The sequence below is a fragment of the Myotis myotis genome, unplaced genomic scaffold (assembly GCF_014108235.1).
Source record: "Myotis myotis isolate mMyoMyo1 unplaced genomic scaffold, mMyoMyo1.p scaffold_m19_p_1, whole genome shotgun sequence".
NCBI classification, from domain to species: Eukaryota; Metazoa; Chordata; class Mammalia; order Chiroptera; family Vespertilionidae; genus Myotis; species Myotis myotis.
The window spans coordinates 106,113,500-106,132,085 of record NW_023416313.1 but is presented as its reverse complement, the minus strand read 5'-3'; the positions used below and the strand labels follow the sequence as shown (position 1 = coordinate 106,132,085).

General features: G+C 41.3%; 2 protein-coding genes across 15 annotated transcripts in view; one reads left to right on the top strand and one right to left on the bottom strand.

The window, feature by feature from the left end:
- The window catches only part of TOGARAM1 (TOG array regulator of axonemal microtubules 1), a 137,686-nt gene extending 127,104 nt beyond the window's left edge, over positions 1–10,582 (bottom strand). For 4 of the 11 annotated variants that reach the window (XR_004973696.1, XR_004973698.1, XM_036346798.1 and 1 more), the window contains exon 1: positions 8,367–10,582. Coding sequence is in view for 9 of the 11 variants with exons in the window: in XM_036346798.1 (XP_036202691.1) it covers positions 8,367–10,409 (2,043 nt within the window). In the remaining 2 variants the exon portion in view is untranslated. The remainder of the gene's footprint in view (positions 1–8,366) is intronic. The other 7 variants (XM_036346787.1, XM_036346790.1, XM_036346793.1 and 4 more) reach the window with 3 other exon arrangements.
- Positions 10,583–10,753: 171 nt separating this feature from the next.
- KLHL28 (kelch like family member 28) overlaps positions 10,754–18,586 on the top strand; it is a 32,103-nt gene continuing 24,270 nt past the window's right edge. Inside the window, exon 1 of one of the 4 annotated variants that reach the window (XM_036346842.1) lies at positions 10,754–10,828. The gene's annotated coding sequence lies outside the window, so the exon portion shown is untranslated. Of the gene's footprint in view, positions 10,829–10,860; positions 11,093–18,586 lie in introns of those variants that run through there. The other 3 variants (XM_036346817.1, XM_036346822.1, XM_036346832.1) reach the window with 3 other exon arrangements.

The following is an 18,586-nucleotide window of genomic DNA, read 5'->3' as shown; positions in this document are numbered from 1 at the left end:
AGGCAGTTGGCCAGCCGGCCCCACCCCTGATCGGGGTGTTGGGGGCCAATTGGAGGCAGGGTCTGCTGCGGGGGGGCCAATTGGGGCCTGGATCAGGCTGGTTGGCTGCTTCAGTGCACGTCATAGCCACCAGTCGTTCTGGTCATTCCACTGTTCAGGTCGCTGGGCTTTTATATATATGGACTAGAGGCCTGATGCACAAAATTCATGCAGGGGGCTAGGTCCTCACAGCTTTGGCCAGCCCTCACAACCTCAGCCAGCCCTTGCAGACCCAGCTTCGTCCAGAAGGTCATCAGAAGGACGTCTAATTAGCATATTAGCTCATTATTATATAGGATTAGTTTTAAAAGTTAACTTTAGTGTTTGAAACTTACAACATAAGCTAATATATAAAGCATTATAAGACTTGTCTATATATATATAAAAGCCCAAGTGACCGGCCGACCAGTTGCTATGACATGCACTGACCACCAGGTGGCAGATGCCCAATGCAGAATCTGCCCCCTGGTGTTCAGTGCGCTCCCATAGTGGGAGCCCCGCTCAGCTGACCGGGATGAGCGGGGCCGGGATGAGTGGGAGCGGCTCCTTCCTGGATTCCCTCAGGCCATGCCAAGGGACCCCCACAGTGCACAAATTTGTGCACCAGGCCTCTAGTGTTATTATAAGAATCAACCCCTTTTAATAAAGATACTATCTATATCAAGTTTAATGGATCACATAATTTTATAATTTTATATTTTGAAAAAGATGTGTGGTAAATGTGAAACTAGTGTAGAAAATTTAAGAAATTTGCTTTGACTGGGTGGCTCAGTTGCTTGGAACATTGCCCCATACACCAAAAGGTTACAGGTACAATGCCCAGTCAGGGTATATATGTAGGCTGTGGATCTCAGTCTCCTGTTGGGGTGTATGCGGGAGGCAACCAATTGATGTTTCTCTTTCACATGGATGTTTTTCTGTCTCTTCTCCCCCCCCCCCCCCAAAATCAATAAAAACATATCCTCTAGTGAGGATTTAAAAAATAGAAATTTAAGTTAATTAGCCATTTCCTGAAAAAAAGTTAAAGTTTACACAAACATTTGTATCTTGCTATTATCATTTTCAGATGGTGATAAAATCTGGACAAAGACAAAGCGCTGCTTGTGTAGTTTTTTTTGTGTTTTTTTTTTGTTAATCCTCACCCAAGGATATTTTCCCTATTGATTTTTAGAGAGAGTGGAAGGGCGGGGGAGGGAGGGAGAGAGAGAGAAGACATCAATGTGAGAGAGACACATCGATTGATTGCCTCCTGCACAAAGCCCCATGGAGTGGGAATTGAACTTGAGGCAGACCAATGCTCTAACCACTGAGTAGCGATGGCGACAAATAGCTGTTTTTCAATGAGTGTAGGTTGTCCAAAGAGCCATTGTAAATAGGATTTTTACAATTACTTGTTTTTACAATTATATACCAATATGAAAACTTTGTTTGCTTAAGAACATTTTTTTTTTCTTGTTCTAGTGACCAAGGTCATTAATTAAATTCAGAGCTAGTCTGTTTTCCCTTGAATGTACAACTTTTGGCAAGACCATTTTTTCCTTAAAGAGACAGTACATTTAAATCATAAGTAATAAAAGAAATGTTAGAAATCTGTGGGTTTTACTTAGTTAACCTCATAATAGTGATTTTTACAAGCCAGTTGGAACAGAAGCTTGTTCTAGTTTACTGTATTTTATCCTGATTGATTAATACTCTCTGTAGATAGACAAGATATGCCAATTTGTTGGCTCAAAAAATACTTCATGTTCATAAAATGGAAAGTTTTTACCTTCTATGTAATTTAGAGGAGCTAACAATGATAAAGCAGCATAATTTAAGGTAGAAGAAGGTGCTAGTCTTTTTAAAAAGTTGACCATATTTTCAAGGATTTTTTTTCTTTATTTTAACAGTTAAAAAATATATGGCATTATAATAACTACTTAAAGGAAAGATAAGATTTTTTTTCTACTTGATGGCCTTTGTGTGGTCCCTACTTGCCAAGGTTGCAGATTTGGTCCCTGGTCAAGGCATATACAAGAAGCAACCAATGAATGCACAAATAAGTGGAACAACAAATGGATATTTATATCTCTCTCTCTCCTTCTCTCTCTCCCTTCCTTTCTCTCTCAAATCAATAAATTTTAAAAAATTAAGATATTTTTCTATTTCTAAGTGTATGATACTGTGATACTTTAGACACTAAAGCAGAGCTAGTTTTTCTTTTCTAGCTTTATGTTGGCATATTGTTATTTTTTAAATCTTCATCCGGGGATATGTTTATATTGATTTTAGAGAGAGGGAAAGTGTGTGTGGGAGAGAGAGAGAGAGAAAACAGCTATAACTATTGGTTGCCTCCTGTACCCATCTCGACTGGGGATCAAACCCTCCACCTAGGTATGTGCTCAGAAATCAAATCTGCAGCCTTTTGGTGTATGGGACAGTGCTCCAATCAACTTAGCCACCCAGCCAGGGCTTTGTTGGCTTATTTTAACAGAATGAGGTATGTTTATTGGAAGGTGTATGTAACCTATTGTTTAAGTTTGTGGTCTGAAGTATTTAGCAATCAAGCAGATTCCTTAGTAGACAAATCTTCTGTCACTGAAGTGTTCTAAGACAAATGTGGTTAAAACAACTTTCATGAATCCTGAGGATTCCAACATGGCGGCCAGCAGGACCTGAGTGAGAGTGAGTGTGTGTGTGTGTGTGTGTGTGTGTGTGTGTGTGTGTGTGAGAGAGAGAGAGAGAGAGAGAGAGAGAGAGAGAGAGAGAGTCCCATTGCATGTAGGAATCTTGGGGGGGGGGGGGGGGGGCGGACAGTACAGGCTCTCCTGGCCCCAGAGTAGCTGCTACTACCACAACTACTACCCGGATCAGGCTTAGGCTTGGAGACCTTACCACCTTGAAAGATTTACAAGGTCCTCCTTGGGAGGAGGCTATGGGAGTGGTAGTGGCTAGGCACCCAACATGGCCACCACCCAGACTCACGAAGGCCCAGGCCCGAAATCACGCATGCGTGCACCCTGCCCAAACCCCCTGCACCTGCAGCGAACATCAGCAGGACTCCATGCAACCACCGTGTGACTGCCACTGACCCAGCAGAACTCTTGCCCCTGCTGTGGACTTACCCAACGCCACCGCTATTGTGCTGCCACCACCATTATCTTGCCACGCTACCCTAGAGCCCAACTGCTCAACTCCAATGCCCGGGGCCCCGGAGGCAGGATCTGCGCTGAAGGCCAGGGAGGTGAATGGATGTAGCTTCCCCTGCCCTGGGCCTACTAGAACTGAGGATCTGAGTAGACTGAAGAGCTGCGTTTTGAATGTCAAGGATTTTATTCCCTTTCATCTTTGGTATAGGAATTTGATTTTTGTAGGTGTTGACAGATATTGGGCCCAAAATAAGTAAACATAAAAAAATCTTAAGTTTTAGATGGAGGAAGTAGTCTCTGGCTATTAGAGTAAAGGAGTTGAGATCAGTACATTTAAAAACAGAACACACCAATAAGGAAACAAAATTCCAGATTCCCTGTCAGCTGCTACCTGACCAGAATACTGTCATCCAGTAGAAATCACCAAATAGACTATAAAATCAAAACCCATTTCCACCACACTGCCATCTGTGTGGCAACTATTGTCCATGTGCTCAGTCAAAAACAGAGCCAGAAATAGGCTTTGCCCAGAATCAGATTTACTGTGTAAGAACTATATTGTTCAGGCAGTTATATGAGGAAAGGGTCCAAGTCTCAGAAAAGGTACACTTTCAGGCCATGTGTTTGATTCTCATCTAAGGACCCAGAAGGACAATATATTAGTGAAACCTTCAGAAATAAACATCAATCAAAGAGTCAGAAACATTTTGTTCGTTATTTTGCAATTTGTTTCCTTTCATATAAGTGAGTCAACTAATAGTCTAAATCAAGGAAAAACTGGAAATGAGAAAAGAGAGAAAAAAAATTGCAGACTAGACATAGTAAGTCTTATTTGCACACTTTATGAGAAAACTGGTTAGCTGACAACTACAGAGTTTAATTTGCGTATTCTGCCCTTGTGTAGGAAGCCTAAGGATATAGCAAAGAAAACATTTTAGTTGTTTAAGAAATACATTTTAGCTGTGTAATACATGTGGCAATCCTTTTAAGGTCTTCCAATCTCCTTCTACCAGCACTATTATCTTTTTTTTTTTTTTAAATATATTTTATTGATTTTTTACAGAGAGGAAGGGAGAGAGATAGAGAGCCAGAAACATCAATGAGAGAGAAACATCGATCAGCTGCCTCCTGCACATCCCCCACTGGGGAAATGCCCGCAACCCAGGTACATGCCCTTGACCGGAATTGAACCTGGGACCTTTCAGTCCGCAGGCTGACGCTCTATCCACTGAGCCAAACCGGTTTCGGCAATTATCTTGAGTCAAGTATGTACCATTTCCCTCACTAAAATTTCTTCCTTAGCAATATTAAAAAAAAAATAGAAGTAAACCAAATAAATTCCCTTAATAGGAGAATGGTATATCTAGTCAATAGAATATTATGCAGCCTTTAAAAATAGTTTATGTCCTTAGACCTAACAATTTTATTTTTAGTATTTCTGTTCTACTAAATTTCTGTTCTACAGAAATACTAATAGGATGCATACATACATACAAGGATATGTGCATAACAATGTTGGCTACAAGATTATAATAGTGGAAAGTTGTGACAAAGAAAGTGATCATCAGTAGGGAACTGAGTCCAACCATAATGTAGAACACTAGACAACCATTATAAAGAATAAGCAGATATGTATGGATTAACATGAAAGGGTAGCTACAATATATTGAGCACTTTCTCAATGAGGTGTATTGAGTATTATGTGATCTATTTTTATTTTTAAAAATAGCTTATTGGAGAATGTTTATATATAGAAAAAGGCAAGTTAACAGTTTATCAATAGGATTCTAGTGAAAGGGTGCCAAAGAAGAATTTTATTTTATATCTTACTAGAGGCCCAGTGTATGAATTCATGCACCTTGAAAAGGAACTGTGGGCTGCGAGGCTGCAGTGGGCACAGGGGTGGGTCTCAGCCCATCCTCTGCGCCCCCTCCCAGCCCCTCCCACTGCGGCCCCTGGTCCCCTGTCTGCTGGCAGCCCCGCTTCCACCAGCACTCCCACGCACTGACGGGGCCATCCCCGCAGCAGGTGTGAGAGGCAGCTGCCGGCCCCAATCGCCCCTCAGAAGCAGGGGGAGGTGGAGAAGCCCTGAGAGGCAATCGGGGCCGGCAGCTGCTACACCCACTGACAGCGCTGAGGATCAGGGCTGGCGCCAGGTGCCAGAAGCGGGTCCTAGCTGGGCTGGCGCTGGCAGCAGGTGTGAGCACCGGGTGGGACCACAGCGCACGGGAGCAAAGAATTTTCAGTAACCACCAGAGGCTTGCCCTGATGATAGTGACCAGCGCCCCACCTTGGTCTGGTGTCCCCGCTCACCTACTCTACCATCCCACCGCAGCCAATGCCCACCATGGTCTGTGCACGCCCTCTGGTGGTTAGCACACGTCATAGCGACTGGTTGTTCGATATATATAAATAGATGTATATGTATATTTTTAGCAATAAGCAGTTACTACTTTTGTAATTAAACTTTATAGCACTTAGAGAGGTTTTAACATGGAAAATACTTCTGTTAAGTGCAAAAATGGTATATAAAATTTTATATATGTAATATCACAACTGTGTTTTCTTAAAGTGCATGGAAAGTGATTTGAGCACTGGCTGGTGTGGTTCAGTTGGAGCATGGCCCTATTCACCAGAAGGTGGTGGTTGGATTCCCGTTCAGGCCACATACCCAGGTGTCTGTTCAATCCCCAGTTAGGGCTGGTGTGTGAGGCGACAAATCAATATTTCTCTCCCTCTCTCCCTCTCTCTCTTCCTTTCTTCTCCCTCTTCCACCCCGCCTCCTCCCTCCTCTCTCCAAAGTAAAAATAAAAATGTTTTTAAAGTGATTAGAAAAAACACACAACAATGTTCCAGAAGGAGACTTTGGGTAATTGGAATAAAGTTTTTAAATGACCACCATTAAGGGGCAATGTTGGAATCCAGGTAAAACCAGAAAGAACTGATAGAAGATGAAAGGCTCACCAAACTGGAAATCACAATAAATTTTAGTATGAGTTCAATAAATGCAGGAATATAGGTAGTTTCTGAGAGCATTAGCTATTAAAAGGTCTTTTTCTGATAATTTGCTGCTATACCAAAATAGAATAAAACTATGTTTATACCCTTTGCCAGAAGATTAAATAAAATGCATTAGTAAGTCAAAGAATCTTTTTATGGCCGAGACCGGTTTGGCTCAGTGGATAGAGCGTCGGCCTGCGGACTGAAAGGTCCCGGGTTCGATTCCGGTCAAGGGCATGTACCTGGGTTGCGGGCGCATCCCCAGTGGGAGATGTGCGGGAGGCAGCTGATCGATGTTTCTCTCTCATCGATGTTTCTGGCTCTCTATCTCTCTCCCTTCCTCTCTGTAAAAAATCAATAAAATATATTTAAAAAAAGAAAAGAAAAGAATATTTTTATGAAAAATATATAGGAAAGCAAATGCAAGATTAAAATAATTCATAAGCCCAGCTGGTGTGGCTCAGGCTCAGTACTTGAGCGTCAACCTATGAACCTAAGAACCAGGAGGTCACAGTTAGATTCTCAGTCAGGGCACATGCCTGGGTTGCAGACTCAATCCCCAGTGTGCGGCGTGCGGGAGGCAGCCTATTGATGATTCTCTCTCATCATTGATATTTCTGTCTCTCTCCTTCTCCCTTCTCTGAAATTGATAAAACAAACAAAATTGTACATAAGACTATGTGAATTAAATCATTGTTAAAATATTAAGTATGAAATTGCCTTTTATAATATTTTCATGTACTATAACTTGAAGGAATTAAACAAATTAAAATTTTAGATATTAACTTCAAAGACCAAAAACTCAGTGCCATGTTCCTAAGGTACTCTAAACAGACTGCTTCACATTCTGTAAATTTATAACTCTATCATAACTCTATCAAAATATATCTGCACTTTTCTCTTTTACTCTCATTTCCTTTTCCCTTTATTCATTGTTTAGTGTCATCAAAACTTATCCTGATGAAAAATAATTTGACTGATTTTGAGACCAAAAAGGGCCTATCATGTTGATAATAATTATGTGTCCTAAAGTCTGCTTTTAAATATTTGCAGAATTTTCTATAGCAAAGTTTAATTCCTGACTGACTTCTAGATTCTTGAAAATCTTATACTCATATACACATTTTCCACTATGACCACTGCCCTCTTTATCCCCATCACCACCACCAACACTGGCTGTTGTATCTGGCATACATATGAATGTTCTGTTCTCTAAGCAGAAATTAATTACAGAATAAATCTAATATAAAATGTATTCCATACTGGATTATTTTCTCTAAATTACTCTTTCAACTGCATATGTCTTTAAATGTACCTAATAAGAAGTTGACTGTAATTGGCCTCATTTTTATTCCATTGTGTCCTTTTAATCCTGACTACTATATAATCAGTCATAGAAATTATGAGATTTCAAGAAAGTAAAGTCAGGCCTTTGAGGCATTGTTTTTTTTTCATTCTGAGGAATGATAGTGGTATGATGGCTACAAAGAAGAATGTCATTCTTAGGAGATATATGTAGAAATATTTAGGAGTGAAATGTTAAGATATCTGCACTTTCAATTGGTTTGGCAAATATATAGTACATATGGCAAGAGGATAATAAATGGTGTATATATAGATGAAGTATATGAATATCCATTGTACTATTAAGCTATCTGTAGATTTGAACATTTCAAAATAAAAACTTCGGGAGGGGCATGGGGAAGAATTTCAATTCAGATGTCACATCTCCAAAGGCTTTTTTGACTTTTCTAGTGGAATTATTTTTCCTGTTTTCAGTATTCCCACAAGACTATTTTTATTTTAGCACTTAACAAATTTGTAATTGCCTGTTTACAGGTCTAACTTGGTGGAATTGGTCTCATTTTCATTCCCAGAACTTAGCTCTTTAACTGGTTCTTACTAGATAATTAGTGCTTGTTGTTTGAATGAGATCACTGATAAGCCAAAGTGACCGGTTAAAACTGAAATCCAGCTATTGTCTATGTCACATTGTGCCTAGAATTTAATCAAATCCATCAAACAAAAAGCCTATTAAACACTCCTATGTGACCTGTACCATTATAATACCCACATCAGCATTCAAATTAGTTTAAAAATAAAGCATAACAACTCTAAAGCAGCATAACCCTTAAATTACAGGCATACTTTCATTTTAAATTATTTTAGTATCAATACAAGGAAATTAGGGATGCATACCTGTTCTGTATCCTTCAGATTGGAGGTCTGGTTTTCTTCCATGACTCCACGCTGCTCATTTTCCCATGGTAATTTATTTTTTCCTTTTCCTGCACTTAATACCCTCCGGGTACAGATAGTTGGACTGTAAGATCCATAAATTTGCATGCTATCCCTTGTGTGGTCACCACAGGGACAGTATGCACTCTGAGTTCTGTTACCAGTCAAAAGCCAATCTGTATCTGCTCCATGTGCCAAATGGCTTGACCTACCCTGGGCAGATGATGGCATGAGTATGGCATACTCCACAAATCCCTGTTCCGTTAACCTTGGGAGGGTTTTCCTAGCCAATCTGGCCTGCACAGCATTCATCACTCCATCTCCATTATCTTGTAGTTCAACAGTATCCACAGCTTTGAAAAGGATGTTGGTTTTACCTGAGCCCATTGATGATGCCAACACAGCAAAGGCTTCCAGAGCTGCTTGTCGCACCCTGCGTTTGCTATCTACAAGAGCTGGGGCAAGATCAAATGACAATTTGGGTAAGTCAAAATCCTCACTAGGGTATGTCAAGAGGGAGCAAATGCAAATGTTCACCACCTCCTCTCGAACTCTGGAATGCTTATGTTTGAGATGTTCCAGGAGTAAACAAAGCACCTGTTGAGGACCTACTTCCTTCATGAGTTTGAGGAAGATTTTCATGTATTCTTGTTTGATCACCAACTTGTTGTCTGCCAGCACTTTGACAGAAGCTGCTATAACTGGTCCCAAGAAGTGCTGTACCTGCTCTCCAAGGCGAATAACCAGTAAATGCAGAACCTGAAGTGTGCCATGGACCACTCTGAAGTTAGAATCGTCTAACAAATTATACAGCAAGCTAATAAAACTGACAAGGCTAGAATGAGGATTAGAACTTGGGTTAAATCGTCCCATCACCTGTTTTAGTTCCTCAACAGCCTGAGTCCGGTTCTTATAGTCTTCCTGATCTAACAATCTTGAATGCAGCTCCTGAGGAATAATCCCAAATTTAAGATTGCTGTTGGAAACGGTCACTGCACAGGGAAGGGGGTCTTCGGGAAATCCAGAAGCTTCAAGTTCCAAATAATAAGGAATCTGGCTGCCAAACTGGGACTCCAGGCGGCGATTGTAGTGTCTCCTCAGGGCAGACGGCAGGCGAGAGATATAGGATTGAAACCTCTCTTGGCCAAGTCGCTCCCCAATTTGTTGAAGTGCAGAGAAAGCTGTCTCAGATTCTTCTTCTATCTCCTGATCGCCAAGCTTTCGGGCTAAGGATATTATCACCTCGGTAAGATCTAGGCCCAGCAACAAGTCCTCAGGAGTAAGCAAGATAGGGAACAGCAGCGCTGTTGCAGTTCTAAGCCGAGCATCAGTACTTTCCAGGCCTTGCTGTATAAGCGTTCTTAGCACCTGCCCAGAACTACGTTTCAGACAAATGTGGAGGATCTGCAGCGCATCTTTCCGCAGGGCCGGATTCTCTTCTCGTAAAGAGACAACCAGTTGAGGCAGAAGTGCTAAGCTAAAGGCCTCTTCCAGCTGGCCTGCCTCCCCCTGACCTCGAAGAACGTCCAAGAGGAGTTGCAAGCAGAGTCGCTTCTCATCTCTACCTCCTTCCACAAGCACTCGGCCCAGGGCTCGATACAACGCTTCCTTCCGTCTGGGGAAGCCAAGTCGACCGCCACGCCGCGGCAAAACAGCCTGCAGCGCCTGAAAGGCCTCCGAAGGATCTGGCGCGGTCCGCAGGAGTTGAAGGAGCCGAGTCTCCTCTTCATCCCCCCCTGACAAACCGCCTCCAGACCCAGGCCAACTACTGGAGATAGCCTCCGCGGGCATCAAGAGGGCCGAGGCCAGAGGCGAAGGAGTGGAGGGGCAGGAACCGTGATCTCCCGCAGCTCCACGGCAGCAGTTTTTCTCGCCTCTCATGGTGCCCGCACCTCGACTTTCATCAGTCTCTGGGGCAGAAGGACGGCTGTGGCTCTCGGGGCGATAGGAACATTTGGCTGGAAGGGGAAGCAGCAGGAGCAGCGCGGAGGGCGCAGCCTCCATGGTGGGTCGTTAAGTGGCAGAGGCTGGAGGAAACCATCGTCTCCGAAGGGTTTGATGGAGCCCAGCCTTCTTGTTCCTCTCCAAATCCCAAGCTGCAGAGGAGAAAACACAGCTTCAGTCAGCTTCCAAGCCACCCCCAACTCCGGAAGCCCTCGGCAAAATGGCCCCCGGCAAAGCCCCAGACCCCACAGCTACCACCGGGCGTAACCAGGGGCGCCACGTGACCAAACCCATCGCTTCCATGGTGATGCATCAGCGCGGACCTTTTGACCCGGAAATCAACCTGCCGTGGTGAATGCTGGGTCATGTAGTCCACGTCAGGTGTTAAGACTGGGCAGAGGTCTCCTGGAAAAGGAAGTGAGAACAATGCGAACATAGCGAGCTTAGTGAATGTATCTGGAGCCGAGTACTCGAAGAAGGTGTGTTGGGGGAGCCGCGGGGGAGGAGGCATTAGGCGGAAGTGACGGTCTCCAGGTTCAGGGCGGAAGTTCCCTGCCCCACCCGTAAGAATTGAGGTTTGATTAGAGGCAAGCGAGGATCCTGCCCGGACTCCAGTTGTCCTCGGCTCCTCCTCCTGTCGTTGCCTGCGTGATTCCTGGGACTCAGGTATTTTCCTTTCGCTGTCCACCTGCGGCGCAGGCATTGGCAGAGTTTTGCCGGGGTGCCGTTGGTGCTGGAGAGAGGTAAAGAAATAGACGGGAGTAAGCAAGGAGAGAGAGGAGACATCTTCTTGTGCAGGACTAGTTAGCGTTGTGAGCGCGTTGCTCTCTACAACCCGGAGGCAGTGCGATCCTTCTCCCCTGCCGTCCGCCTCAGAGGCAGAAGATCCGGATCAAGACCAGGCTCAGAGCTTGCGTTCTTTTTTCAAATCCGGGTTTTGGGCCCTTGCACTCCCCGCCCTATCCCCGACCCCCCATTTCCTACTTTGCTTATCCTTCCCTCCGGCCGTGGAGGGTTCAAGGTTTTATGTCATTTTTCCTTACCACCATCACTAAGTTCTCTTTGGAAACATACGTAATCTGTAATAAACCTATTTTTCCCTAAACCTAACCGCCTCTCCCTTGTGTTCTCCAAGTCTCCCAAGGCAGTTCCCCTGTGGGACTTACCTCTCCACCCCTCCCGCTCCCCCGCCGCCCCAGGCTCCCTCCAGGATGCTCGTGCATCTCTGCAGCCACTCAGTCTTCTGGAAACGGAGATTGCAGAGAATATTTCCGTTGGGTCGACTTCTTGGCATCGTGGTCCTAAGAGAATTCTGCCCTGTAGGTTTAAGGCTGATACTAAACGTTTCTTTGTTTTAGGACTTAGGTGAACTGTGGATTTGATTAGCATTTTAACCTTCTTGTAAGTGAAACGTTAGCGGACACAATTGAAGAGATGGAGTGTTTGTTGTAAGACTGACTTCTCTGAAGTGTGGAAGAGAATTTTTGTTGTTGTTGAAGGAATAACACAATTCCTTTTGAATGATCCAGTGAGCAACGTCTGAGTTTTCATTTGAAGTCTCCAGTTTATGCACTTCAGATGCAAGTGCGCCTACCCTGCTCTGTGCCACATGGGATGTTTAAGTACATTTTTAAACCTTAGAATAATTGAGTCACATGTGCCAAACCACTTTATAAATAATGTTGATGAATAATTTAAGTTTAAGATTAATATCTGATGTTGTCTGACAGCACAATTTGAATATCATAGGTTTCTTTTGGGGCTAGAATAAATGTAAATGCGTTTTGTGTAAACCATGCATCCGTGTTTTGCTTTTAAGTTCTAATCTAGATTGTTCCTTTAAAATTACTCATTTTGATGGGTAAGTGAATCTGCCTAAATTTGGTTTGGCTATGTTTCAGTAGACTAAAGAAAAACGATCTCTCTCTCTCTCTCTCTCTTTCTCTTTCTTATAGGAGCAGAGTAAGGTCAGGGAGAGAAAACCAAGAGATGATTGTCACAGTTGTCAATGAGACATTATGTCTAGTTCTCTTACTTCCAATGTATACTTTTACTCAAGTTTTCTCAGACTTCAGGAACACAACTCAAACTAATCTAAATAAGGGAATGGTTTACACATTAGAATGTACACATTAGAATGCCAGTTTATGTTGGAATAGAAGATTACCCTTTCCAGTGATTAGAATTTTCAGGTTGAAAATCCAGTGAAGTCTTTCATGTATCTGAGAACTTGGGAATAGTAAGTAGAGGTTGTGTGGTAATCATAAAGTTAAAGAAAAGGAACTTGGAAAGTCTTGAATGGTATTCATCATCAAAGTTATGGTAGAAGCTTAAGAATTATCCCTTATCTCTATAGAGCAGGGGTGGGGGAAGGTCCAGCCGAGGGCCGTACAGTATAAGGTTCTCGAAATCATTTGGTCTGGCCCTGCCGAGGCATTAGGGATGAGTTAATTAAATGTTTGTCTGAATATAGAAGGCCCTTTGATGTCATAAATATCCAAACGCCCCTTGGCAGAAAAAAGTTTCCCCACCCCTGCTATAGAGAATTCTTCGCAAGTCCTGTTCCTTAGATTAACAAAGCAAGATAAAGTTTGATTTTGACTACTTTTCTCTGGGCCTTGTAGATAGATCACTGTGTTATAGATTGCAATTTACTTTATAGCTGTTACATTAAATTTCTTTGATGAAGATTTGAAAGATGCATTAATCTCCATGGTGGATATTTAGGAAATGGGATCTTAACAGCATCACACATCTTACTAATTGTCTGTGGAAGATAAATCTCATCCATTTAATGTGTATTGTTTATTTCAATTACAAAGAATTTTTTAATCTTATTTTTGAAGTGTACAAATCCAGGAAATTCTAGGAATTGTGTATGGACTAGAAAAATGCCTTTTATATTGAACCATAAATAGAGGTAGGATAAAAAAATTAAATTCTAGAAGAGTGGAATTCTCTGTTAGGTGTATTAATAGTACACCTCTGAAAGTTGAAAGTGGATAATTAAAGATACATTGAAAATAGCAAATTAAAGTAAAACAACTTAAAAATGTCAATAATTTCAAAAAAGCTTAGTTGAAATAATGGATTACAGGAGTGTTTGTGATATATACCTTAGTTTTTTGAACTGAATTTAAGCAAGTTAAATACAATTGCCCTAAAAACATCCTTTATTTCCTTCATCAGTGATATTAATTGATTGCATAAACCATTATAGTTTTTTCTGTGTTCGTACTCAAATTTTACAGACATCCAGGAATATTGAAAATCAATGTGAGTTCTGTAAACTACTATGACTTTTGTGTAGGTTAAGAAGTTATTGTGAAGAAATATTATGCAAATGAAAGGTGTTATTAATGTTAACAGGTAATTATAATAACACTACCATATATTGAGTGTTTGCTATGTGCCATACACTATGTTAGGTATTTATTGAATTTTAATTCATTTAATCCTCACAACAAATTTTTGAGGTTACATTTTCTACATTTGTAATTTAGCAATTTTTATGGATGTTCCTATTGGAAAGTAATTGGACAGAGAAAAAAAGTAAAATTAAGGTTAGTCGTTTAGCTACTTACTTGGAGCTTTGGGGAAGTTTTGGTGGGGGAGAGTGTTAAACTATAGGATAAAATTAGATTTTTTCATTATTAATCATTCATATATTTGATTATATATTTGATTATATATATATTTTAATTTTTTTGGTTCCTGTTCTGAATCTTTTTAGTTTCTTGTTTGAGTCAAAACTTTAGGAAGGTTTAAGATATTATGAGCTTATTTTTACACATGTGGGATTAAACAGGTGCTATGGATTTAAATCAGTGATAATGTTTTAAATTACTTAGGTTTATGTTCCAAAGCCATTGTACATTTCTGACTGAGTCAAAACTATAATTTTACACAGAAATCCAATTTTCGTTGCATTTTAAGCAATAATTTGAATAAGTTAACAGGATTTCACATCCATTTAAACCAGTTTTTCAGTGGCTAGGTTAATTATGTAACTTTTAGTTTTCAGTAATGCCTTTCTTCTGTTTTTCCTGATTCTGTGATGCAATGATTCATATTATATAACATGCTCTAATTTTACTATTGTTTCTCCAGATATAAAGAAAGTCTATCTCAGAGAAAAGGCAAATATATCAATTTGTGCCATAGGTTCACTCATAAAATTCTATGCCATCATTAGTTGAATTCTTCTGTGAGCAATTGAACTGTCGGAAAAAAATTTAAGAAAAGAGCTAACGTGATAAAATATTCTCTTAAATTCACAAATTACACTTTTACAGAAAGGTACATGTGTGTTTGGATTTTTTTAAACAACTTCATTTCCCTTCATCATTTATTTGCTTTCTTTGTAGCAGATAATTGCCTCCCAACTGATTTCAGCACCACTGTCAGCACCACTGTTTTGTAGCTTAGATGTCAATTAAGCAGTTACAAAACACCTGGCTTGACCTTTATTAACTTTGTTTCAGAACCTAAAATTGTGAAGCTGCTGTAGACTCTGGAAAGTTTAATTTTATCTAACAGTGTATTTATGTTGTGGATATTTATTATATATCAAATATATAATAAGAGATGAATGTGATTAGAAGTGAAGTACAATACTCTTACCTTTTAAAACACTTTTCAAATGGATGCTATTTATTCAATCTTGACTGATCTAGTTATTTGGATTTAGAGTATCCTAAATATTTGTTTATGGTACCAAAATTAAAAACAAAATAAGTATGGCAGGGATGTGGGGGAAGAAGAATCAATCCTTCTATGATATAAATAAAAGGAAATGAATGTTCCATGATCCCTCTTTATTTCCTTTTAAATCCCTTATGTATTTTTGTGTCTGATCTGCATAGTGTATGTTTATATTTTATATATGTGTGTGTGTGTGTGATCTATATTTTTGGGGTTTCTACTTTTCACTTTTTTATTTTTTTGTTTGAATTAAAACTTTAACAAGATTAAGAAATTATGAGCTCATAAGTGAGGCAGAATAACATACTATTTTATTTTAGAACTCTGGAAACAGTGTGCCACGGTTTAACTCTTCCCTTGGACCTAATTTCTTCATGCTTTGATTTCTTCATCTGTAAAATGGGAATAATAATAACAGTGCCTATCTCATGGTGTTACTCTGAAGATGAAAGGTGTTCATACATGTAAAAAGCTTACTTTATTATGACAATAGATGCTCTTTATAGAATAATTTAGTCTTGTCAGGAGTGGCAACAATTATAAATAGACTCAGTAAATATTTTAAGCAGGTCAACACTGTATTACATATGTCTTCTTTTTCCCCCATTGATCTCTCCCCGGCCCCTCCCTCCACCCAGCACATGCCCTTACCCCCCTACTGTCTGTGTCCATTGGTTATGCCCATATGCATGCATACAAGTCCTTTGGTTGATCTATTACCCCACCCTCACCCTCTCCTGCCTTCCCTCCGAGGTTTGACGGTCTGATCGATGCTTCTCTATCTAGGTATCTATTTTTGTTTATCAGTTTATGTTGTTCATTATATTCCACAAATGAGTGAGATAATGTGTATTTATCTTTCTCTGATTGGCTTATTTTGCTTAGCATAATGCTCTCCAGGTCCATCCATGCTGTTGCAAATGGTAAGAATTCCTTCTTTTTTACCACAGCATAGTATTCCATTGTGTAGATGTACTGCAGTTTTTTGTGTGTGTGTGTGTGTGTGTGTGTTTTTAAGAGTATAGAGAGGTTTATTCAGAATAGCATAAACCTGTAAGGATATTTATCCATTCCATAAAAAGTTCATCCTCCATACAAGTGATTATGGGAATTCTCTTATTGCATTTTATTAAATATGTATACATGCATATGAGATCTTTGTCTAATCTCTTTTTGTACCCCCCCCCCCCACACACACACCCCCTTCCCTCTGAGAATTGTCAGTCTCTGCATTTTGGCTGCTTCTCTGTGTTTGTTTCTATGTATTGGGTAGCTGCTAAGTCCCCTTGAGTTGATAGAGTGGCCTTGTGTAGTAGGGGCTCTATAGGGCCCAGTGAGTCAGCCTCCCCAGTCTGCTGAGATGGACACGCTTGGTGCACCCTTTTGTGGGCTGTGTGCACAGTTTTCTTGTAGTTGAGCCTTGATTGTTGTTGGTGTCACTGGAAGGAATTGGCTGTGGGAACCAGCTTTGACTACAGTGGGAGAGCTGCTATGCAGGAGACACCCTTTTGGAGCAGGACTTGCTTCAGTGGGGCTTTGGTGCTCACTGAGTCTGCTCCTTGAGTGTGTCGCTTATGGATGTGAAGAGTTGTCATCTGGTACAGTCTCACACTGACCACTGGGTGCACTGGCTCTTGGGTCTCCAGGGAGGTGCAAAATCAGCCACTGCCTGGGGCCACCCAGCAGGAGCTACAGAGAGATCTTCAGATTCCTCCTCTTTGTATCGGGTTTGGAAGTGCCCAGACAAGGCTCAGCTGTGAAGCAAGGCAGGCTGCTGCTGGTGCCAGTCTTGGGCCTTTTATTAATAGGTTTGGGGCTCTCTGACCCAGCTGCAGCTTTTTTTTTTAACACATTTCGTACCGCTTTGGAGTTTTCTTGTGTTTCGCGCGCCATCTGTTAAGGACCACTCATGAGTGTTCTCGTTTTTCACGCCCGTGGAAAAAGGAGCGAATCTAGATACTTATGTAAATTTTGTTTGGTCCCTCTTCATAGAGGAGAATGTTTTACGCAGTGCCATACGTTAAAAAAGTACTAGGAACTTTAATTATTTAATTGTTTTTGTAAATAAAAATGTTATAATTATTGAAGAACAACACCTAAAGTGCATTATGATGATTTAAATAAAGTGCAGTTTGCCCAAAAAACGTGAGGTCCCTGGCGTATGTCTTAGAGATTTCTATGCAGTACGCAATGTGTTAAGAGAGTTTTTGCCTGAGAAAGGACAGCCATTCATATGCAAAAGCCACTGCAGACAGCTTGGGTGGGGTTGTAAATTGAGCGGGAGGGGGACTCAGGGAATCACCAGGGTGGAGCAAACAGAAATGGCTGTCAGCCTTACACCGGGGAGGTTCCAGCACGGGAGCAATGACCACTTCGAGCACCTCTGTCTGGAAGAAAACCACCCACGAATTCCTGCCCCGATGCCGCACAGTCCAGTTTCTCCCCGTATGTGCCTGGGTCCCCTATAGCAGTGATGGCGAACCTATGACACGCATGTCAGAGTTGACACGCGAACTCATTTTTTTGGTTGATTTTTCTTTGTTAAATGGCATTTAATTATATAAAATAAATATCAAAAATATAAGTCTTTGTTTTACTATGGTTGCAAATATTGAAAAATTTCTATATGTGACACGGCACCAGAGTTAGGGTTTTTCAAAATGCTGACACGCCGAGCTCAAAAGGTTCGCCATCACTGCCCTAGAGCCTCACCCGGCACTGGAGCTCAGAGGAAGTGGGAGCTTGTAAATTGAATTGTGGTGCCAGCCTTTTAAGAGGAGCAGCTGGGTCTCCAGCAACCTGTGTGTCACTCAGCCCCAATCCACACTGGTTTTTACAGCCTCTTACTGCCCTTAGGGGCTTCTTTCCTCAGCTCTGGGACCCTGGGCTGGGGGACTGGTGTGGGACTGGGACTCCTTGCTCTTCCAGGCAGCCTCTGCAGAGGCGATCTCCCTCCCGATTAAAAAAGCGGCACACCTGGGTGCCAGACCAGCTTGTTCTGCACCTCCGCGCCTCCTACCAGTCTCAATACGCTTTCTTCTTTACCTCTCTAGTTGCAGTACTTCTACTCAGCTAGCTTTCCCATGATTCTGGGTGATAGTTGTTTTGTATTTTAGTTGTAATTTTGATGTGGTTGTGGGAGGCAGCAAGTACAGATGCTGACTTATGCCGCCATCTTGGTTCTCTGTACCACAGTTTTTTATTTTATTTATTTTTTTGGATGTTGTTGTTAATCCTCACCTGAGGATATATTTTTTTAAAATTTTTTCTTTATTGATTAAGGTATTACATATGTGTCCTTATTGCCCAATTGCCTCCCCAACCCCTACTCATGCCCTCATCCCCCTGTAGTCCGTGTCCATTAGTTAGGCTTGTATGCATGCATACAAGTCCTTTGGTTGATCTCTCCCTCTTACCCCCACCCTTCCCAACCTTCCCTCTGAGGTTTGATAGTCTGATTGATGCTTCTCTGTCTCTGGATCTGTTTTTGTTCATCAGTTTATGTTCATTATAGTCCATAAATGAGTGAGATC